Genomic DNA, 23,098 nt, shown 5'->3' on the forward strand with positions numbered 1-23,098 from the left:
CAGTAAAACTCTTATTCAGAAATTGCTCTTTACAGATAAGAAATTTGTAGGCCTATTTCCCCCCTTAGGCTAAATAAGAGTGTGCATCACAAACTGTTTTAAGATTCCCAATGACTGACAACATCGGTGAGAAGGAACAATATACACATTTCATATTACTAGCAAAGCCTGGAGTTCTTAAACCATTTTAGACACATCTATTATAAAGCCATACATACAAACTCAGCTTTTCCCCAGGGGTGAATACCTTGAGGAGAAGGATGAACCAATAAGTGGACAAGCAGCTGCCAAGATATCTGTGAAGGCTGACAGTTTTACCTCAATGACACCGCTGTGTTGCCTAGAAATACGTAATGCATCTGAGGTTTTAAATGCTTGGACTTTGCAGCAGGGATCTCAGGCAGAAGCACGGCTGCAGCGTTCAACAAAACACAACCCTGTTCTCAAAATGCCCAAGTTCACCCCATGCAGAACCCTCAAAGCCAGGCAGTTACAGCCACCAACAGGTTGTTACAGAGTTGAAACTCACATTTGCTTTTATGCATAGTGAGGAACAGGAAGAACTGAGTTTAAATACTTTAATCCACACACTTTAATCTACAGAGAAATACAGTACGAATAACAAAGACACCAAAAAGATGCGTTAGGAGATGCAGTAACAGAGTCAGCGCTGTGAAAAATCTGTATTTACAAACTTCTCTGAAGAGTATGGAGCAGATGTTTCTCTAAGGAGCCTTCTGGGAGCTTAAGTCACAAGAAACAGGCCAAGACACAACTGACTGAAGAGAGAAGCTTCTTTAGTTTCCATTGAGTTACTGTGGAGCACAACCACAGAACTGGGGGACTTCTGCAGCTTCACTGAAGTTGCAGCTTCTTACAGACAGAACCTGGCCCAAGTCCTCCAATAGTAAAATACACATCACCCACATGTAATCACTTGAGTAAATATCACAATGACCAGGGCCTGTGGTACTATCACCCACTTCAGAAACCCTGGATCAAGCCAATGAGGGTGCGAACACAGCACGTTCCACAGTCACACTGCCAGTGCCTGCACAACAAAGAGAGGACACGCTCCGCAGCTTTTGTGACTTTTACAGTGATACCTCCTTATCGTCCTATTTCAGCCTGCCTTCTTAAAAAAAAAAAAAAACAAAACCACAAAGGAAAAACAGTTTGGGATTTGAAAGCATCACTTGATGTCAAGAAAAAATTAACTAATGTTGACTTTAAATGTTTATATTGGAGGTTCAATATTATGTTGGTTGGTTATTTCTTTGCAAGAAAGATCTCACGCTCTTCATAGCTGTGAGCAGTCAGGCTTGCTCTAAGCCTTTGCTTTCTGAGAAGAGAGGCAGGAATGGCATGGGCGGCTTTTGCTTATGTTTGGGCACTAAATGGCACTTATCTCAGACTGCAGCATATGGAAACAACTGTTGTATGAAGAGCAGACTGACCATTCCTTCCTGCCTGTTCTGTGCAATAACCAAAAGAAAACCTGAAACCCAAATGTCACCTTTTTTGGTTGAAAAAAACCCCGCAAAACCAAAACCTAAGATGTTATAGATTCTACCTTTTGATCTATTGCTTGCATTTTAAGCTCTTTTTTTTTCCCTATTTAGTGCAATTTCAGAATATATGCACAAGCGCATTCAATACAAATGCCAACTCACAGCTTCACAGTATTTCCAAGCTAAAGAATAACTTTTTTTTTAACTGTTAACATGCTGGTATTTTCTTGTAAGTAGTTATCACTAATTTAAAGTTACAGCTCTTAAAAGTAACATTTTTACAGTATTCTGATCACCAATTACTAAATAGAAATAACTACTATACATATTGAAGTTAAAGCTACAAAAATAAAAATTCATTCTGTTTACCTATAAAAATCCTGAAAGAGAAGATGGCTGGAGGTACTCGAAGGATTACAACAGTTGGTAGCAGACAAAATGGCTTTTCAGGGATGTAAACTTTGAAGATACAAAACGCAATAAATTCACAATGTAAGTTCCCACTTAAAAATAAAATTGCTTTATGCTGAACTCCACGAACAAGTTGCAAATGAAACAATGCAAAAAATGAATTACATACATCAACAAGGCTATAAAACACAGTAAACAGGGTAGTATTAACAAGAAACAAAGAAAAATTTTGAATACATTCGTGCTTTTGAACAGTAAAGGGCCAATGCTCAGCTACCGTAAGTCTGCGTAACATCACTGGGCTGAGTCAAGGCATGTGGCTTCACTCCCGAAGTGTTTCCCTGAGGCGCCCAAAACCTGCACAGGGTAACCAGCACACTTAGTGACAAACAAATTTCGGTAATTTTAGAACTGTGGCCTAAACGAAGTTGAAATACAGAATATGTAAATCCTCTCGACATACCTATTTGCTAAACAAACAAGTGGTCTCTTATCTCATTCCTGTGTTCAGGAAGCATCTATAATTTAACAAAAAAAAAGTCAGAGCATTTTAAAATAAGTGGTTCACATTCAACAGGATCAGTTATACTACTACTATTTTTCAATCTGAATCTTTTTTTTCTTTTCCAAAGGAAGAAAACTGCCAGTAGTCAGTATGAAATACAGAACAAAAAAGGATTTTCAGTTAGAACACAGGCAAAGATTCCCAAGTATTCTCCTCTTACTCATAGATTAACTAGGCTACAGTGGTGCTCTACCAAATAGCATTTGTTGCCAAGGAAAAACAAGTAAGCATTATAACACTGACACCATCGTGCTGTTCACAGCTAAATAACATACACTAGAAAAGCTGCAAGCTTCAGTGCATTGTAACGCAGAACCAGACGGAACTGGCCAAACTGAAACCAGACCCTGTGACGACCAGTTCTCAGAACTGGGGGGAATGGGGAGGTTCCTCCTCAGCAGCAAAGAGCAAAAACAGGTCAAGGGGACTGGGAACATTCTACCTTTGGAGCCCCTTCTAACATTTTCCAGGTGTGGTGATGGTGACTGAAAAAGCCAAACCGGTGGGTCACCAGGCTAAGAATAAGCTGTGTGAAGCCATTGCAACTGTCCTGTCTGACAAGCTGGCTGGCACGAAGGATAAAGCACACAGAAGAGAAATTCATTATCTTGATTTCAGCAGAGCTTTTGGTACTGTCCCAACAGTAAATGAAAGTGAGCCAGCATAAAGTAAGTAATTAAATAACTGAGGGAAAGTACTGACTGAGTAGCTGTAAACACTTGCGAGATAAAATATACAGGGGAACAAATTCTCAATCTGAATCAGCACAAGTTATACAGAGAGACTTTTAACTTACTCTTGCTGTAAGCACTGCCTCAATAAGATGACTTTCTTCAAGCACATTCGAACATGGTAGCATTTTGGTTTGCAACCAGGAGAAGCTCAAGTCTGTTTTCCAAGAGCAAGTACTTAAAGCTTCTAACTAAAGTAAATGGTGTTTCAAGTTACTGAGTGCCTAAGAAAAGCAAGACCTGGAAAAAAAAACCCTAAACGAAGGGGCAACATTAAAAGTGAATACATGTTAAAAAAGTATCAAATGCATAAATTATGCTACGAAGTCTTTACATTATGAACACAAAATGCAATTCATAACAGCGCTGAGAAAAAGGTTCAAATTTGAGCATAATTCCAAATGATTTTGAAGCAGAAATATCGCCATTGCAGTAGAAAGAAAATAAAAGACTATGTTAATAACTGCAATCCTTCCAAAGTGCTGTTAAAAGTATGCTCCAAGTACTACCCTAATCTGCTTTAAACACCAGGAACAATAGATGCACTTAGAAAAAAAATAAGTGAATGCCATTCGCCTCAGCTGGTTTTGAAGACAAAGAATGCAAGTCTGGATTTCAGTCACCTTTTTAAAAAGTCCAAACATGGAGAAGGATCCAAGATACAGGTGGCACTTGAAACCGTTCAACCCTGCTGTGAATTGCTGAAGTGAAAACAAAGTAAAACAAAGCCTACAACATGAAGTTCTATGTACAAGAACATCCACACACATCTTCCCAACGTGTAAACAAGCGAGGTTGGAGCAGGCAGGCAGCTACTTACATGGTTCAGTTTTTTGTATTGCAAGTCACAGGATTGAGAACTTACAGTCAAGAAAGTTACTGGAATCTGACCCAACTTCAGTTAAGCTGGTATATGCAGCAGTAAAACTTGAAAATAAACTTTGTGAATTCACTTTTGAGTGCTTGACAATTGATGTTATTATTCACCCTGTACATTTTACACAAAGGTGCACTGTATGCAGACTGCCACAGGTAACTGTTTGAGATTTGTCTTTTTGAAACATCGCTTTCACAATTTTTCTAGTGTTAATCATTAACAAGAGAGAATTCTTTGTGCTGCAGAGTACCCTCTTCTAAACAGAATGCGCTGCAGTATTTTCAGGTTTCCAATCTGGTATCAGAAGAGCTACAGAGTAGCTATTTATACTAGTACTTTATGAACCTACAACATTAAAAAAGCATTTACCAGTTTTACAGCCACACCACACATGACATTAGGCAGCTGCAGCTATATTACAAATTAGAAAAGTTGACTTACGTTAGTATTAGAATCTGGGAGCCTGTTGCTGACATCTACTGTCTGCAGTTGGACTAAAAACAGTTCCATAAAAGTAAATACAAAATAGGCTTTAATCCAATTTGCAACATACTGGAAAGGAGGATACTTTGAAATCAAAGGACAGCATGTGGGAAACAGCAAGACTTCCCAACAGATTCTAGTGCTAACGCTGCATGTTTAAAAACAAGCTTTTATTTTTGTCATGTGTATGCCAGCTACATATAGTTACCACAGAAGGATGACCCCATGTCTGACTGGGAACTGGAACGCTTCAACTTCAGAGAATATTCTCCATACCATAAATACAATTTCCCAAGAGGCTGCCGCTGCAATCACTAACATTCAATTTGTGAAACAGCAATTTCTTCCCCAGGCAAGAAGGGGACGATCTGTCCAACACAAACAAGACCAGTGACCAGGGGTTTCCCAAACAAGCACCCAATTAGATGCCATGTTCACTTCTAATTCGCCTTTGTTTCTCTTAAAGGGATGATGGATTTACCCTTCCCAAAGAGGATTTCACACATTTAGGACTGGACTCCCAGCCGCCCTGCACAAAGTGCAACATCTCCAGCACCCACCCAGGGAGAGCACAAGTGGAGAATCCAGCTCACCTGCACTAAAAAAGGGAGGCTTTCAAAGTCTGAGCATCCTTTTTTTTTTTTTTTTTAGATGTCAGGAATTCAAAGAATGCAGTTTTTGAACAGTTAAAGGTTCTTAAGCTACAAAACAATTTGAATGATGATCTGATCAACTCTGGGTAACTCTTTCAACTGTATCATGAATAGTTTAGATCAAGTAGTCAGTGGTATCATTTATCTTCAGACAATACCGCCATTCAAGGCACATACCCTGCTTTTCCAGACTTGTCACTTGTTTGTAAACAACAGTTACCTTAAGAACCATAGCACAGAACTAAACTATGTTTAGGATGCTGATGATTACAAGTTATTAAAAATAATTAATAACTAGTAAGACTTTTGAAGCTAATACAATTTGAACCTCATAACAACAACAACAAAGGGTAGTGGATTTATCTAACATAGTATGCTTTGGGGTATTTTAAATACTTTTTACATAGATTTAGCTATTAATTTGTTCTCTCTATCTACATAAAACAATAATTAAGATGAGGTGTATAAGACTAATGAATATGGAATTTATAAATGGCTTCTGCTTTACAGTTCTTTACACTCTGATCACATTTTCAGGCAGCTATAAATTCACTGATAATCAGTAGTATTTAAGATCTAGTACATACACTTTCTACAACAAATACTGTCAAGTTAAAAATGCTCTCCAAAGAGGATTACAATTGAGGGTTTTAAAAATACTCACTTTGCCAAGGTTCCGATAAATTATTTTAAACTATAAATAGTTCATTCACCATTAATGCAAATGTCATTTTATAGATGGTTGAAAAAGTTTCATTTTACAAAACCTAGAAACATAGCCTACTTTACCCAATGATATCGCTTTCAGTTAGCACAAAGAAAAAAGGAAAAAAAAAAAAAAATTGGAGGAGGTCTGACAAAAGCAGCCACATTCAAAGTTCACAGGCTCTCAGTTTCTCTTACGATCTTGGCTTACACATGATAAGTTCAGCACAAATCCTCTTCCAAATTGGAAGATCACCTTCGGCAACTCAGCTGGACTTAACTGAATTTCTTAGTGACAAATTTTAAACCTCAACTCATACCTCTCACCTGCTGCAGGCTTAATATACCTACAACAGAAAAGAAAAAAAAGCAGATTTTTACTTCTGTTAACCATGGAGATGTTATCACCTGAGTGGCTTTTAACCTGAGAAGCTTTAGAGTTGCCAAACTGACACTTTCCATGTACTGCTGCATGTGTTCTTAACCTTTACTATCAGTATAAACCACCAGCCTTTTTCTCATCCTATATTCACATGGAAGATGAAGTTTCAGGCCCAAGATACCTTTGACCCTGTAAGAGCCAGTCAGAAAATGAATGCTTCCATGCTTTTCTTCACAATCAAGTTACACACCTAAACACCAGAATTTGCTAACCTCTGCAAAATTGGGTCTCAACCTCCACAATTAAACAGTTAACAGACTGACTTGCTATTGATCATTTTCAGGTGACCATAAGGCAAGATCTTTAAGAAGCCATGTTTGCCAATTATCATTATTTTTTTTAAAACCCTCCTGCAAACAGCTAAAAAAGACAGCTCCTTTGTCTATGTTTTCCTCCAAAAAGCCTCCTCAAGAACTAAGATGCTGTTATTTACAAAAACTAGAATTAGTCTCTCACTGAACTGAAGCAGAGTCAGTCACAGGATCATTCAGTGCAAGTCATGGTACAATTACTTTGAAGTTCTATCTTGGGTACTTTGGACCTCAGGAGTAGACCTCAGGAGTATTCTATAACTTACAAAGCCACTGAAAAATATCATCTGCTAACAGAACATTTCCAGAAACCTTTGGTCCCTAAAGCATCTCTCTTGCTAACCACCTTCCCAAGAGCTCCCAGATGCTCTGCTCTCCCAGTCAAGCCTGTTAGATAATGCACTGCACACACAGGTGCACTGAAAATATTTTGTCCTGCTCCCCAGAAGAGATGGCAGCCAGCAGCAGGCCGCCATCAGAAAATCAGCCCACATCCTACTTGGTCTGGTTTTCTGCTCTGGAGAAGAGGGCAGATGGAAGGAGGTCAAACTCCCAGCTGTTCTCCTTTGCAAGGTATCAAACGTTTTGCACACTGCACTGTGTATGTGCAGAAGGTGTGATTCCACAGCAAGGAAAGGCTGCAGTATCTACCTCCTCCAGCTAGAAGGGCTGGGCGTCGCCACCAATCTGAAAGGGAAAACAGTTGCGGTAATTCAGCTGTGAAACTTTTCATGAACATGAAAGCATGGCTTTTTCCTCAGCTCCAGTTCATTCACAGGTATGAACCTTACAGCACAAACATTAATCTAGATTAGGTGTTCTCAGTGTTTTCAATGAGCTGAAGTTCATTGCTGTATGATGCAAAATTCCACCAAATCTATACATCTTCATCTGTCTGTTCTCTCACATGGTCTTGCTCAGACATGCTGGAAGCTTCGTCATCTGTTTGTTCACCTGAGTGATACAACATCAGTGCGTGTGTCTTATGAGTGATGGTAACAGTGCAGGGCCCCTGAGCCCACGGCTCTCCATCCACCTGCATCGGCATCTTGGAACTCTTCAAGATCAGCTGGTATTAAATAGAAGAACACACAATCACAGCAATTCAAAGTAGCTCTGAAGATACTTTTTACAACTACAATATACTGATGCTGCATGTTTTCATCCTGGCCAGGGAGAAACTTAGTATAGAATTACTTGCACTCATAGGCCACCAACCACAGCAACAGAGGACTGTGAATTATGACATAATTTTTATGAAGCGAGAAAAACATCTAAGCTAAACTGCAAACTGCAACTTCAGATCACACAGTTGAGCGCTTGAGATTCTATACTGTGTATTAAAAAACCAGGTTCATAACCACCACTTACCCTGACTGTGTGTGCCTGCCCCAGGCGAACAGGATTTGCTAGTTTCACCTGAATCTGTGCGCAGTGGAAAGAACCATGAACGCCAACAACCTCCAGAAGTCCATCATCATGTCTACGAATTGAGAAAGGAGACTCTTTTTAGCTCTAGAATACCTGTCCAAATATTACACAGTCCTTTTATGGCTATTTCTAAAGAGAAGGCAAACATTATTCTGCAACTATGTTTAAACTATCTATTTGTGCTAGACAACAAATCACACTGAACAGCAAAGAAGCCACACAAAAATGCACGTGCGGAGCAATACACCGGCTGGTAACACCCCAGCTGCCTTCTGGATGTTATGGATATGATTTTTCAAGACTCATCAGGCCTATTTAAGGCCCACAGTGGATTTCTCTTCTATAAATTTGTACAATTTTCTGTCTTTTCAGTCAGTTATTAATCTACAGGAAATCTTTTAATGGTTTAAATTTTTATATCTTGGTAAAGAACCTTGCCCAAATACTCGCTCGTATTGCTCCAGCCAACTCACTCAACCATGGGAGTAAAAATTTTGTCTTGCTTTGTTATTGTTTTATATCTTAAAGTCTATTAAGATGTATTCTTTTATATTCTGAAATGAACATATCTTCTACTTTTTGAAGGCTACCTGTATTTTTAATAGCCTCTTCAACGCTACTGCTTAATCACACCAGATGTTTTGAGATCTTATAAAAAAATGGATGTATGGGATGCACTTAGCCCAAGTCTCTAATGTGAGGAAAATCTGAGCCTAAGTCACCAGGAATCCTGCGGCTTTCAGACAAGGCTGGCTACATAAGCAGAGCCTGCTGGACGGAATTGCTTACACTACAAGAACTGTTAAAGAAAGAAAAATATGCACTGTTTACCTCGCCAAGGGATAAGGTTCGTCACCCATTCCTTCCCAGAGCCTACAGCCACCTCCCCAGTATCCAATATTCAGAACAATGATGCCTTCCAAACTGGGCAACTCGATTCTCTCGCCATCCAACTCTAGCTTTAAAAGACAAATTGTGGATCAAATTCAGTACTTCCACATAAGCTAGTTCTCTTTATGCATTTAAAAGGCTTCCATTTGAAGAAAAACTGGCGCTGTACAAATAGAGCGTTTTCTTTTCATATCTTAAAAAAATGACTTCTGATTTCACGAGATAACAGAAATTTAGTACAGCTTAGGGTAACAGAGAAAAGTAAAAGGAACTCTCATTTACATCAGTTGCTGGTGCTAAGGCAAGTCTTGTCTGAATATCAGGACTTGAACTTATACAACTGAGTCAAGGCCAGAAAAAAATTAGGAATTTTTAGTAAGCTCAAAGACATGAATTCCATGGAGTAAGTTCAGCTAGCAAAAGGAACATCAAAAATACTCCAAGTCCAGAGTCATCCTTATACAAATACCATATAAATGGAAACTGCAAAGCTTTTCCCCTTTTCTTTCACAAGGTAAATTTTTACTGTCCACTGATTGTCCAGAAAATAAGCAAGTTAAAAAACTTACCTCAACCTTTTTGTTAAGATCTTTACATTCTTGTACTAGGCAGTCTTTGGTTCCATAAAAAAAATAAACAGCCTATTAAAAACAAACAAACAAAAAATCAGTGAGAAAAACACAGTCTTCATATGTATTGTCTTTAACAATTTGTAATATTCATGCATTGCTATGGTTCTGCTAACCTTATTGAAAATTTATATGCAACATATTTGCGCATCCTTCAAAAAAGCTTTCTTCAGGAGATAGGCTACAATTTGCATAAAAAACTCGCTTTCCCCTTTAAAAGGAAATAGGCAATGGCCTTAATCCATTAAGTTTCAAAGCAAATGAGACATTCTAAACAAAAATTGAACAAACAGCATATTATGTAAGCAAACAAGCAGAGCCTCAAGTCAACCACTACAAGGAGAAAACATCACTTCATGAAACACACCTTATTAATAATTCTGCTGGAAAACAGAGAGGGAGTCTTCTCACGATGAGAATGAAAATTTAAAGCCATGAGAGCATCAGGTCCTATAGAAAAGTAGTTGTTCATGGTGAATACCTGTAAGACAGAACTGCTAGTTATGGTCATACTAAATATCATTATTAGGATTTAAAAGTCACAGTGTTTAATGGGAAGTAGATAAGCAGAAAAGTATAAACATGCAGATATTCCATAGAATCCATATTTATACTTGCAAACCATACCTTTGGTTTCCTTAAGTTGTAGTATCCTTTGTTTGTTACCTGTACCTTCCATCTGAAAAACAACAGCCATTACTTAGTCTCCTGACAGACTGTTCTCACTTAGTATCAAAGCTGTAGTTAGGAATCTCACATCTATACTGGGATCAAGACATAAGATTCACGTTTAGTTAAGTTATGAAAGAGTTAAGCTTTGTAAAATGACTAAATAAAGACTAATGTTGGACCTCAGTTATTTTGCAGTTCTCTCTAGCAATACTTGTGTTTCTTTACATATACTGCTGCAACTAGATATCAGTAGAGCTATAGCAGCACTTGGTTCTACAGAATTTCTCTTTTCACTGTTACTTACCTGTCTAGTTTGATTCCATCTGCCTCCGTGACATTTCGTAAGATTTGTTCTACAGGGACTTCTCCAGCATAACCTGCACCCCAGCCCAGTGTATTAGACAGGTCGTTACCTGTTCCCAGAGGTAAAATTGCGACTTGTGGAATATAACGTTCTTGCCCCTAGGATACACAAACACTGCATATTAGCTCCTTCTTTAGTGTTCATTTTCTCCATTTTATCCCCAAATATTCAGGTTAGATAAATATCATTAATCTTCATAGCAGCTTGTTACGTAGAGCAGAGCAACAGAGGTGGCAACAGCATTTATTTAACTCCAACAACCCGATCTGAATACTTGGAAACAAAGAAGAATCTAGATTTTATCAACTATTTTGGCTCTGAGGGACAACATATGAAGTGTTCAAGACCAAGTAACCATATACTCATATTCATCAACCTTTATGGTTACTTTGCTGCATTTCTACTTTATCAGCACACAAATATTTTCAGAGAAGCTCAGTTTGACTACGCATGAAGTTGTTATAATGGCTTTCAATTACAACATTTCAAATATTAACAAGAAATCTGCAGCAAAAATAAAAATGTTGATATATAGAGAATAACTTCCTTTTATCACTAGAGAAGAAGTTTATTAGGTAAAGCACTAAAACCTTAATTTTCTCAGTTCTTAATAGTACCCTGTAAATTGGAATATCTTCCATTTCAAATCAACAGTAAATACACAGCTTATTTTTTCCATCTCTACCTGCTGTTAACAGGCGAGGCTGTAGACTGATAGATTCTTTGGAATACATGACAAGGATCAGAAGCAAATTACTGCACTTATTCAGGCACTGGCAATAGAACCAATATAGCCACCAGAATTATGAGGTTGTTATAAAATACTGAGCATGCTGGGAGAAGCAAGCGGTCAGAGCACATTTGCCATTATTAGCAATGCCAGTTATGGCAAAATAAATCTGTTTAGACGAAGAGGAAAGAACAACACAAAATATTCTGCAGCTTGTTCTTTTCTTGTTTTACAGAAAAGAACAACTTTAAATATCATTTATAATCTAAAGCCTTTATATTTCTCCTGAACTACAGGGACTCATAACAAGATGCATTCCCGCACCCTCAACATGAATAAGCAATTCTGCAAATACTTCTCTGTAGGATTACTCAGGAAGATGAAAACAATAAACGCAGGCAAGAGATTAGGTGTAGCGCTTCAGCAGCTGCAAAACTCATTTCACCATAAGACATCTCTCAATTTAAACCACAATACCTTTATCTTCATTTCATCGATTGCATCCAGGACCCAGCCTACTGTGCCATCCCCACCGCAGACAAGAACCCTGACGGCATTGCAAGGCAGCAAGGTACAAAGCTGGAGTGCTTTAGCAGGTGTGATGTTGCTGAGATCAAACACCTAGAAGAAAGGAAGGAAAACAGGGAGTTCCATAAGCTCACAGAACACGAATCGGGGTTTGCCTCACAGAGAAACAACTTCTTGAAGTTCATTCTAGTGCAAAACAAAGAGTCCACTTACAATGGTCCATTAGCAAATGAGCTGTTTGGTCTTTTATAAACAGGATTTGTTTTCCCAAATTCACAATAGAGCTCCAGCTCCTTCCTTAGGAATAAATGCCACTGATAAACCGAGCTGAGAGCCCTAAGAAAAGTCTGTATCTAGAGGCATAATGATGAATTCAGTAAAGAAAAAGGACTTCAGATAAAAGTTATTTTTAAATAGTCAGTATACAAGGAGCTTTATTCTTTAAAGCCTCATTGGGATGCATTTAAAACAAACACATAACAATTTCTGTTAGGCTGTATTCTAAGGCTGGGTTTTGAACTCCAAAGGAAGAGTATTAAGGTGCAGCCAGGAAATCCAAGGAACAGCTGCCTCACGTCAACATCCTGCGCCAGCCCAGTGCATTTTAAGGGGAAAGCGACAACACACAGCAGCAACTGTAAACACTGACATTTGCACAAGTGAAGTTTTAAACAAAAACAGGGTTCAAATTGAGAAGATCTAAATACTTCATTTTCTAAAAATTGCGCACTGTTTCAAGAGCCAGATACTTATCATTAACAGAATTACTGCATGTATTACCATAAATAGAAAACAGGACCAGTATTAGAACCATAACAACACTGGGGGTGGGAGGAGCTTCTGCACCTTTGGTCTTTCTATATAAAGTTATTCTTTCTACGAGAACAAACTGCATGAATTTGTTGCCTTTACTGATCCTCCACAAGATCCCACTGATGCTGTGGAAGCAAAGTGATGTTTATTCTAACTTAAACTTTTATTATAGTGGCTTTTCAGTGTAAATACCTGAACAGGGTTCAGCAGAATTTTAAATTCTCCTAGTAAAGTTTCACCCATGTTGTTTCCACTACGAGTATTAGCCAGTATGATTATTGGCATCCAGTGTTTTCTGCAGTAAGGTACTACCTGCAAAAGAGTAACAGTAAGTCACACAAATGCTTCATATTTTAGAATGTTTAGAGCCTTATTTTCAAAACCTGCCCCCTCTAAGCACTGAAGTAGTTACCAATTAGTCTGAAGCAGTCAAAATAGAAACAACTTCTGACACACCAAGGGTAAAGATTTCCATTCTACAGTGCCTAGGACAACAAGCACTACCAGGTTATGAACACAGTAGTAGAAAAAACACAAAACATTCAAGAAAGTAAGGAATACAAATCTCAGTGTTGTTTTGGAATAACAAAATCCAAGTGCCTGCTCATGCTTCAACTACCATGTTAGTAAAATGACAAACATCTCTGAAATAACACTGCAAATACTTCACATGTATTGAAACATTTACCTGACAGTTATTAACCTGATAATGCACTGAGTTAAAGTTTTAATTTTTTTTTAATATATCATAAACCCAAGAAGTAGACAATTACGTTTTCATAATTGGTTCTTTTGTCTTTGCGCATCTGGTTGATTGTAGACAAATAGTACGGTGGAATAATTAAGTCTCTGAATTCTCCAAACGTACACTCCTCAGTCTTCAAACAATCCATCATGCATTCATCATGTACAGTGCATTGACACCACACACACCTGGAAAAAAGTCCAAAATCCATGAAAAAAATCCTCAAAACACACGCACATCTATTTTGCTTATTTTTTTCAGATAGACTTTCTGTAAATAACTTATGTTTGTATGTGCCATTGTAAGTAATATTTTAAACACATAGGGAAAACGATGCATTCCCTACAGAAAATTACACAACTCAGTCATGTGCCTCCAAGTCTAGAAAAGTATTTGAATTCTATGGTAAAAACTCAACAGTTTTAAACTAATTCTATTCTTTTAAGTTCCCCAAACAGGTGCTATAAATATCCTCTTGCGTTGTCTGCAATATAAACAGTTACACTGAAAGCTTGTATGAGAAACCAAACTCCTATCCATCCTTTAAGAATACAAACACTAGAGTTCAATTTAATAAAGTGTTACTAATAACATTAATTAATAAATTTCTTAAGATTGATAATACCCATTTAAGTCTGAAAACTAAAACATGAGATGGTACTGTACAGGGCTGATGGGATTTTGTTATGCAAAACTGCTCAGCTTTTTGACCTATTCTAAAAACTGTCCTAGAAAACGGACCAGAACAAGAGGAAATACTGCACCATCCACTGTCAGCCTCTTTAATCCTCGCTTGCTACATCCAAAGCCTTGGTTTAAGCAGCTGTGAAAGCTATTTTTGGAGTCCTTTTGACTAATCCGCACACAACTAGAGTAGTGACAATACTTGCCCTGTACTGTGACTTTCTTCTTTTCCTCATCTTTCTTCTCTCTTTGCCTACAAAATCCTCTCCTTCCCTCCTCTCCTACACACACCCTCTCTCTCTGTTTGGTTTCTGATAGTACACTCATCTACACTGTAATTCTGTTCACTTACCAAGCAATTTGACAGTATCACACAGAAGCAAAGCAAAAGCTGCCAGAAATATGACATTTTTTTAGAAGGTCGAAGCAGCACTCACACTGCACCCAGGAGCTAGACCACCAGCACTATAGCATAACATGCACTGTGTGTTGTGCTGATGACTTTGCTATCGGCCTTACTGATGACGGATAAACCCACTCAACAGTTCCTTGAAATGTTTAACGCTCTTACTGCAAGCTTTAATGATAATTATGTTACAGTCGCTTTTAAAACTTTCCAGTAGTTTTTTTAAAGTATCCTTAAAAACGAACTTAAACTACAGGACAGTTGTTTTCTCTAGTTTTGCTGAGCAGATGCCCATTTTGCACAGACACATGTACATTTTGGTGCTCTGAATTGCAAGTGTGCCACTCAATTGCTCAGGCTATCCACTGTACAAATGACAAGCACATTAGAACCTTCTTAAGGTCATCCCCATAAATATAAACTGTCTTGGACATAGAGAACCTTTTGTAGGCAATTATACTGTAGCTAGCATGTTATGCTGGAGTAATGCAAACACAAGAAGAAGGTGACGTGACATGCAATGCCATACTCTTAATTTGACTCAAATTTCCCACAAGCATCCATTTTAATTTTAGGCTCTTTAAAGTTTTTTTTTTTTAACAATTTGGCTGTTGCAGGATCTTCTTTAGTGTAACGTGTTCCAATAACCCAGTAGAAAATACAATACCGATCCGGCATTGTACTTTCTCGCACAAAGCCAACCTCCCTCGCGGTACCTGTAGTCGCAGAGCTTGGGCTGCGTGCCGCACTGTTGTTTGCATATCATACAGCAGCTGCAGAGCGGGACGTTGCCTCTGATCCAGTGGTGCGGCATCGAGCCGTGGGCTCCACCATTGCTCCTCATCATGATCTCCTTGCAGAGAAAAAGCTGGTCGGCCTTCTTGAGGCATCCCTCGCTGACACGCAGGCCGCAGCAGTTGCAGAAGGCGCCCTGAAGAATGTGCTGGGCGCACACGCAGCAGTAGGAGGGCTGGCCGAAGAGGTCGGTGTAGTGCCAGTCGTGCTTGCTCTTGCGAAAGATGTCTCGGATCAACACCTGCCGCCGGGACCGCTGGAAGCTGCACCACAAGGTGATGAGCACGGGCAGGATCACGGCGCAGAGAGTCCAAAACACCAAACTCCAGTCCGCGACGACTGAGGAGGGGTTACCGCTTCTGCTCCCTGTCCCTTCCATTCCTCAGCAGCTCGGCCTGGCCGGCCTAACCCCTCAGAGCAGCCGGGCAGACAGCAGGGCGAGCCCGGGAACGGCCCCCGAGCGCAAGGAGCCAACGCGCGGCTTCGTGAAACATCTTTTAATCCCTTATTAGTGCTAAGCACCTACTTGCCCCCACATCTACCGACCAGCAGCAGGGCTCCAGGGCTGCCCAGGTGCGAGCGGCTCCTCCGCCGCCTGCCCGGGCCCAGCGCCAGGCCGGCCGGTGCGGGCCTCCAAAGGACCGGGCCCTTCCCGCCACACGGCTCCGGCTGCCCGCAAAGCCCCGCTTCCAGTCAGCCCAGTTGCGAGGTGGGGCACGGCCAGAGGCAGGGCGCCAAGGCCCGGCCCCTCACACACCTCCCCTGGGGCCGCCCGCCCTCGCTCCGCGCCCGCTTCCCCCTCCGCACCGCGGCTCCCGGCGGCTCCTTCCCCGGCGCCGCTGCCGCCTGCGCTGGGCCGAGCAGCGGCCGCCGGGGATGCGCGGGGCGGCGGAAGCGGAAGCGGGGAGGGCGGTTGCCAGGAAACGGGCGGGTTCGCCGCCAGCTTGTCACCACTCCGCGTGTGTCGCCAGCGGCTCCGGAGGCCGCGACATCGCGTGGCGAAGAGACGCGGTGCGGGGGGCTGCTCAAGTGGCTTCGGGCTAAATTATCGTCGCATTTGTTCATTTGTTAGCCCACCGTGAACGCGTTTCCCTCCATAATTTCGTTCTGTCCTGACAAGTTATACTTCCCCCCCGCCCCCCCCCGCAGCAGTTCTAAAAATAGTTGCTCTTAGAAACCACAGATTTTTGCACTTTCAAAACAGTACCTTGAACAACTACACAAAGCCGCACAGTATATCACATCTCTTGTTGGTGTCTTAAAACACATGCTAAAAAACGCAAATACGCCACAGTTTGACAATACTCAGGTTTGCAAGGAAAGCCCCACAAGGGGATGTACAAACCCCACAACTGCCCAACCACCGAACTGCTGCGTTTCCGTCACCCGCCCTCACTCCGGTCACACCCTCACACCTGCAGCACTGTTTTAATCCGTGGCTCTGTCGGATTTTTATAAACTCACCACTGATTGCGCGTGCAGTGGAGCTGCTCCGGCCCGGCCAGCTGAGACGGGCCTCCCGGTGCTTGCTGAGGGTGAGGACACCCCACGGTGTCTGTCCCAGGGGACACTCGCACCCCTGCTCTTTCATTTCTTGAACCTTTCTGTATTTTTAACATTTTTGAGGCCCACAAGCTCTCTGCCACATTTCGGTGAAACTGGCTGGCTTGTGCAGACCTAGTGGCACGGACAGAATAAACACCACTTTTTTAGGGAATAAAAAGGCACAAATGAGGAGAGCTGCTCAGATCCAGGCTGGCAAACCCCAGGTGAACCCTTCCGGTGCAGGAGCTACGGGGACGTGCTGCACCTTCTCCTCAGAGGGGAAATTCTAATTACATCCCTCGTGCCAGAGCCACTGATGAATTCTGACTCGGTATTTCACACGCGATATTCAAAGGGACACGTTTCTTTTCCTAGAAACTGGTGATATAGTGTTGCTCAGGAGAGGTCTGGACAGACACATTTCTGAAGGCAGAAACTGGCTCTTTGCAATGACATTGGTTAAACCTACATTCTTACTTCACACTGTGTTTACTAGTAAGGACATTTATAATCCTGTTTTCTACTAGCTTGTCCTGCAATGAAAAGAATTACATGAGTTTTCTTTTGTACGGTTCTATTAATTTGATAAAAATCTCTCTGCTGTGTCTTCCAGCAGTGATAATTTGGCTTTGCTAGAGTTAAACCACATTAATATGTATTTCTGTGCTGTAGTAAAGTTAGAGACAATTTTGAAAGAGGGGCCTCTTTGTGGCTGCCTTTGAGATTAACATTCAGTAATGGCCAATTTTTAAAAAAACCAATTATTTATCTTAAGCGCCTGAAACCATTGCTTGCTATCCTAAATGTACGTTGATGTGTTTTATTTTCACAAATTTGAAATATCCAATGTAGCTCTGAAGCCTGTAATGGAAAAAAGTTCTATTTTCTTTCCCTCAGGGACAGAGTTATGCTGAGAATGTGCGAGCAGATAATAGTCTAATTCAAAACTTCAGGCCAGATGTCTTTAAAATCATGCTATCACTCAAATTAGTCAAAGCATAAACAAACATTTGTGACTGACGTAGCTACTTCAGATAGGCTAATGCCTCAGTCAGTGTTACTCACTTTGGAACAGACAGAGAAAGCAGAATCAAAATGAAGAAGTTACTTGTGTTTGTCTCCTGTTTGGTCCTGATGACCACTCTTACAGGTAGGAGTTCATATATTGCATTTGATATTTTACTTTCTGCACCGCCGCACTGTAGTAATATATTGTAAAACCAAAAAGCTTAATTTTACTAGCTTACTATTTCAATATTATTTTACCAAGCTAAATGTTGACTGCAATCTCTCCTTTGCAACAAAAGTCTAACACATTACTTTGAAAAATAAACCTAAAAAGTAAAGCAACACAGGAAACAACAAAGAATTGAAGAGTTACTAATGTCAGTGGTTAGATGGTGCTGTTATATTTTCTTATTTTAGAGAGTACTGTGAATATGCAGGGTTTGCTTCATACTCCTAGAACTATAGAAAGCACAAGTATAAAAATGGTCTAAAATTCCACTCGTATCTCCTGGAATGCAATATCCCCTGGGAAGGGGCTGTAATGAAAGAACACTTTGTATATAGACAAAAGTCAGGTTTGGAGACACTTCATTTTACAACCGACAGATAAAATATTAACTTTTTGGTAATTTCAGAACTAATTTCTGCTTTTCTGTCTTTAGACACTTCACCAATTTTGACTGAAAAAGATGCCAAACAGATGCTGAGAACTCGTCGTGAAGACAGACCGAGAAAAGCTGGTTTCCCTGATGAGCCAATGAGGGTGATTTATGATATTTATTTTTAAATTACATTAACCAGAACAAAACCAAAAACCCCCAAACATTTGTGCTTAGTATTAAATGTCTGTAGATTTAATTCCAAGCAATACATTATGAATATCAGCCTTTTAAGCAGCAGAGTTCTTCTGTGAAATATTAAAAAAAGCCTTTACGTTCTTTCAATTACTGTTAAGTAGCATTCTGTAAGTGCTGAATATTGCTCAGGAAATGTATGCTTGCGGAATGTGGAAATTATTTATCACGGTTCAAAAATGCAGATTAAATTTTTGAAAAGAAAGTGGCTTTTCAGTTATAGAAATGTGGATTTCATCAGGTTGTTCCTGAAAAAGTAAATAACAGGAAATATCTTCTGCTTACGGTACATTCTGCACTCAGGGCAGAAAGGAGATGTAGGTGTCAGTGGTCAGTGTGGAGATTGAGGTAGTTCCCAACTAGCTTTTAAAATCACTTACTTTCATTTACTTATTTATGAATGCTACAGACAGGATGATTTGTTATGATATTGTAGAAGTTTTTAGTGGCTTGCTTAGTGCAACAGCATTGGTTTTGCATGCAATGTGTACATTTATTTGTTTTTAAACCATATTAAAACAAAAGAAAAATAATTAAGGAGCCTTCTGTTTCACTTGTTTTGACAAGATGCAACGTATAATTCTGCACTTCTCAAGAGGTACTTAAGGTATTTTAAAATTACTGCCTATTTCTTTCCAAAGTAAATAAACTATGCTGAAATTACATGCTTCTCAAGAGGCAAAACCCATGGAAGCTAGAAAGCTCACAACAGATTGTGCATGTACGACGAATACAAGGGGCTCAGCTTAGCAAGGTGCTGAGCGCTCCCAAACTCCCTTGGACATGCCGAGTGCCACATACCTTGCAGGATTGACGCAGCGTGTGCCCGACTGGTGGTTTTCCCTTTCCAACGGTTATTGTGCACCAGCCCAAAATAATCCACCGGCTGTCCTGGGTGGCTGGCCCTGCACCACTGCCAGCGTGGTCACTTCTTGGTCAAGCATGACGGCCACAACAAATCAAACCTGTCACAAGAATATTGCACGGTGCTTGTTAACAATCTGGTATGGTGAAGGCTGGACAACAGAGCCAAAACCCAGAACTTAACGCGGGATTCACTGCTGCCCACAACATTCAGGACTGGCTTGATTTCTCAGCCGTTGTTAAATGAGTCTTGTACTTTTTGAAAGCGTGACTACAGCTCCCATCTGTGCTTATGCTTAATAAACCACCATGATTATATAATAAGTTATGTAGTAAATATAACATATTAAATACAAAGTAAATAAAACAGTAGAGAAGTTGGATTGAGTTAAATCGTGTATTACAGGAAATGACATGCATACATACGATGCTCTTGGTCATATGGTTTGGTTTTAGGTAGCTCTGCAAGGAGCAGGGAGTTGCAGATGATGATCCTTATGGGTCCCTCCCAACTCAGATATTCTATGATTCTAGGTGGGGCATAGATGGAGCGTGGGCTAGAGAAGTGTTTGGTTACTGACCTCTGCGGCTCTGTCCTTCCACTGGCCATCCTGCTGCAATTAGTAGCAAGCACTTGTTGAGAAATTCCAATTTTTTTTTTCCCCCTGTATGGCAATGCTGGCTTTCTGTAAGAAAACCCAAACATAAGAATATTTGTTGTTGTTTTCACTATATGTCAAGGTTTTCAGTAGAAAGGAAATATCTTATGATTTTTAAAAAACCCAAACAATTGCCCCCTGCCATGTGGAACATGGAGATCTTCCCCCATAAATGAAGGTGCATGGCTGCCATACCCCTCTGCACGGGTCTACCACCAGCTCAAGGAGAAAAACTGATTTTGTATGGATTCTTTGTAGCAGAATTAAATGAATACTGGGATGAACCCATCTCTGTTCATCTATTTTAAGCAAAAGCTGTTTGTACCAGGCCAGATCATGCTGAGCTGGGGAATTTAATTTGCAATTCTTTGTGACACTGCTTGACTTCCACGGTGCTGTTTCAGTCAAAAAGCCAGTTCAGTTACAGACAACAAGATCTGCCATCTTTGATTATTTTAAAAACATCGTTTATGTTATCAGCATGATTTAATTTTACTTTGACTGAGACTCTGCTTTTTATCATGTGGCATCTTCTCAGTCATATAGTCCTGTTGTCCTCGAGTCTGCAGCACGGTCTCACAGCACGATCTGAGCCAAGTCTCCTGTGCTGCGGGGACAGAGAGCACGGTAAAAAGCAGGATACTAATGGTTCCTGCTGGCACCCACTGTGCCAACCCTCCGGTCTGCACAAAATGCAGAGAGCTGGATGACAGCAGGAATATTTGGCCAGTGCAAAGGGTTTATGCTACAGCTTCCAGCCCTACAATGCTTACTGTGCAAAGCCATGGGGGTAGATTTTGAAAAAAATGTATTTAGTGTTCACAAAGCTTAGTTGCTTAAACAAACAAACAAACAAGGTAAATGCACATTACTTTATGTATCACCAGTTAGCACTGATGCATGCTACTACTAGAACCCTTCAGAGTACTGCCACATGATCCTATAACTGGTTAATGTTTTTTAATCAGCAGGAATCAGTTTTCAAAAGAGGCTACAACAGACCTGCCTGTGAGGATCCTTCTGTACCCTCAGGACCAACAGAGGCTTCTGTGTCGAAATGCAAATAAGAAATGTGTATGCAGAATTCCTAATGGCTGAATATTGTTGTAAAATTCTTGCTCAACACCTTTACGGATCTGGATGATGATGTCATTCATTAAATATTGCTAGGTTGGGGCAAGCTGGCTAGCAACACCATTTCACCATATTCAATAATTTCAAGGGGTGTATCAATTGCTCTTATATAAGCTTTAAAATTCTCCTGGTTCATAGGCCTGATGTTAGATTTGAATGATTATGTAATTAAATTACTTTCTATTTTCTTTAAATAGGAGTATATGCTTTACCTCCAGCGCTTGGAGCAGAGATCAGAAGAACAATTCCTTGAGCACTGGTTGAATCCGCATTGCTTCCCACACTGCAACAGGGATCTCGTGCATCCAGTCTAATGGCTTTGCCTACCCCACAATTGGTATATATATTTCTTTTACAGTGCATATTTCTTTCTTCATAATAAAAGGCAGAGCCACAAACTGGAAGAGGAGAGAACAACTGATGGCTGGAGAAAGTACCTTGTGCTGAAAGGTGTCTGGCAACAGAGGAGTGGCAGGACAAATAAGCGTCCTCGGCATCAACCGTGGCACTGTGGTTCTGTTCATCTGCTTAAAATTCTGCTGGACATCTATTTGTACCTCTATATATCTAAATAAACTTTGAAGATCTTGATGTTGGCCTAGAATTCAATAGAGCTGTGCTAATGCATAATAAGCCAAAGGTCTGAAACTTATTTAAAAACAAAACCATAAAATTCCTAAACCTTGGCCCTAGGAGTTAACTTGGCAGTTTTCAAAAAATCTTCCAGCTGAGACACAGTTGAAAGCTGGCTCACTTCTACCCTGCTCAGAGGCTATTGTGAAGAATTAATGTTAGAAAAGCGCCTGAATGTTTTGAAGCCCTTTGTATTAGCATGGCTCATGTCAGCATGTATTTTAATTATATTTGCTTTTTTTTCTGCAGATCTCTTCATGGGCACTGAAGAGGATATATACTATGATTGTGTTAAGGAGGACAAGATTATTCCTGTATTTCCTACACACTCATTATAAAGCTGAACCTCTTTGCAATACAGTGCAATCCTAGTGATACAGCAAAAGTTCGAACTACGAATGGCTAGATATGCTATTGACCACCATATATTTTCTAACAGTAATGATTGCATGCATGAATAAATAAATAGAGGGTTTCCCCCAGTTTCTGAGGTATAGACGAGAATAAATCACTGATGAATCCCAGAGTACGCTTTTTAAGGGAACAGCTTTGGACCATCAGGCAAAAGGAACTTAGAAGAGAGATCCATAGAAAATTGGAGAATGTAAACATGAAGTGAAGACCAGCTCTCTGGACTTCAGAGGAATCCTTAATTACAGTTTCCTATGTTAAACAACTATATTGTAAGGAGATTACCACTTATGCAACACTAATCTATGTTTAATTGCCTGAGTATTTCATGTAGTGTTTCATAATAAAAGCTTGATTCAAATAATTTTCAGATGGTTTTGTTACCTTAGTCTCCTATACCATATGCTGACAAAAATCCCTGGAAGTAAGGCTCTGTATTGCAAAGTACTAAGGAAACGTCAGAGAACTTCTTAGGATCAGCAGCTGGGAAGCACTATGTGCAGTCTAATAAGTTCAAAGTTTCTCTGCACAGCTTTTCCCTTTCCTTTACAATTCTGTCACTGCAGTCACACTAAGAGCCCAAGGATTGGTAGGAAAATTTAAAAAAAAAAAA

The 23,098-nt window shown here is 40.1% G+C and overlaps 2 protein-coding genes across 2 annotated transcripts; one reads left to right on the forward strand and one right to left on the reverse strand.

Moving 5' to 3' along the window:
- Positions 1 to 630: 630 nt before the first annotated feature.
- On the reverse strand, positions 631 to 16,104 carry DGKE (diacylglycerol kinase epsilon). Its single transcript, XM_065647964.1, has 11 exons — positions 15,299 to 16,104; positions 13,521 to 13,680; positions 12,940 to 13,059; positions 11,884 to 12,027; positions 10,617 to 10,774; positions 10,268 to 10,319; positions 10,008 to 10,121; positions 9,581 to 9,652; positions 8,952 to 9,079; positions 8,061 to 8,172; positions 631 to 7,758 (listed from the first exon to the last, which is right to left on the reverse strand). The coding sequence occupies exons 1-11, from the start codon at positions 15,754 to 15,756 to the stop codon at positions 7,567 to 7,569; spliced, it is 1,710 nt and encodes a 569-aa protein (XP_065504036.1). The 5' UTR covers positions 15,757 to 16,104; the 3' UTR covers positions 631 to 7,566.
- A 1,908-nt stretch (positions 16,105 to 18,012) lies between these two features.
- On the forward strand, positions 18,013 to 21,755 carry C18H17orf67 (chromosome 18 C17orf67 homolog). Its single transcript, XM_065648073.1, has 3 exons — positions 18,013 to 18,072; positions 18,593 to 18,693; positions 21,639 to 21,755. The coding sequence occupies exons 1-3, from the start codon at positions 18,018 to 18,020 to the stop codon at positions 21,753 to 21,755; spliced, it is 273 nt and encodes a 90-aa protein (XP_065504145.1). The 5' UTR covers positions 18,013 to 18,017.
- The last annotated feature ends 1,343 nt before the right edge of the window (positions 21,756 to 23,098 follow it).

The sequence above is a fragment of the Caloenas nicobarica genome, chromosome 18 (assembly GCF_036013445.1).
Source record: "Caloenas nicobarica isolate bCalNic1 chromosome 18, bCalNic1.hap1, whole genome shotgun sequence".
Lineage (NCBI taxonomy): Eukaryota > Metazoa > Chordata > Aves > Columbiformes > Columbidae > Caloenas > Caloenas nicobarica.

Coding starts and splice junctions, on each gene's coding strand:
- DGKE (XM_065647964.1), bottom strand. CDS start 15,756: ATGGAAGGGACAGGGAGCAGAAGCGGTAACCCCTCCTCAGTCGTCGCG. Junction 13,681..15,298: donor CCCAAGCTCTGCGACTACAG/GTACCGCGAGGG, acceptor ACTTTTTTCCAG/GTGTGTGTGGTGTCAATGCA. Junction 10,320..10,616: donor GATGGAATCAAACTAGACAG/GTAAGTAACAGT, acceptor GTTGTTTTTCAG/ATGGAAGGTACAGGTAACAA.
- C18H17orf67 (XM_065648073.1), top strand. CDS start 18,018: ATGAAGAAGTTACTTGTGTTTGTCTCCTGTTTGGTCCTGATGACCACT. Junction 18,073..18,592: donor CCTGATGACCACTCTTACAG/GTAGGAGTTCAT, acceptor TTCTGTCTTTAG/ACACTTCACCAATTTTGACT. Junction 18,694..21,638: donor TCCCTGATGAGCCAATGAGG/GTGATTTATGAT, acceptor TTCTTTAAATAG/GAGTATATGCTTTACCTCCA.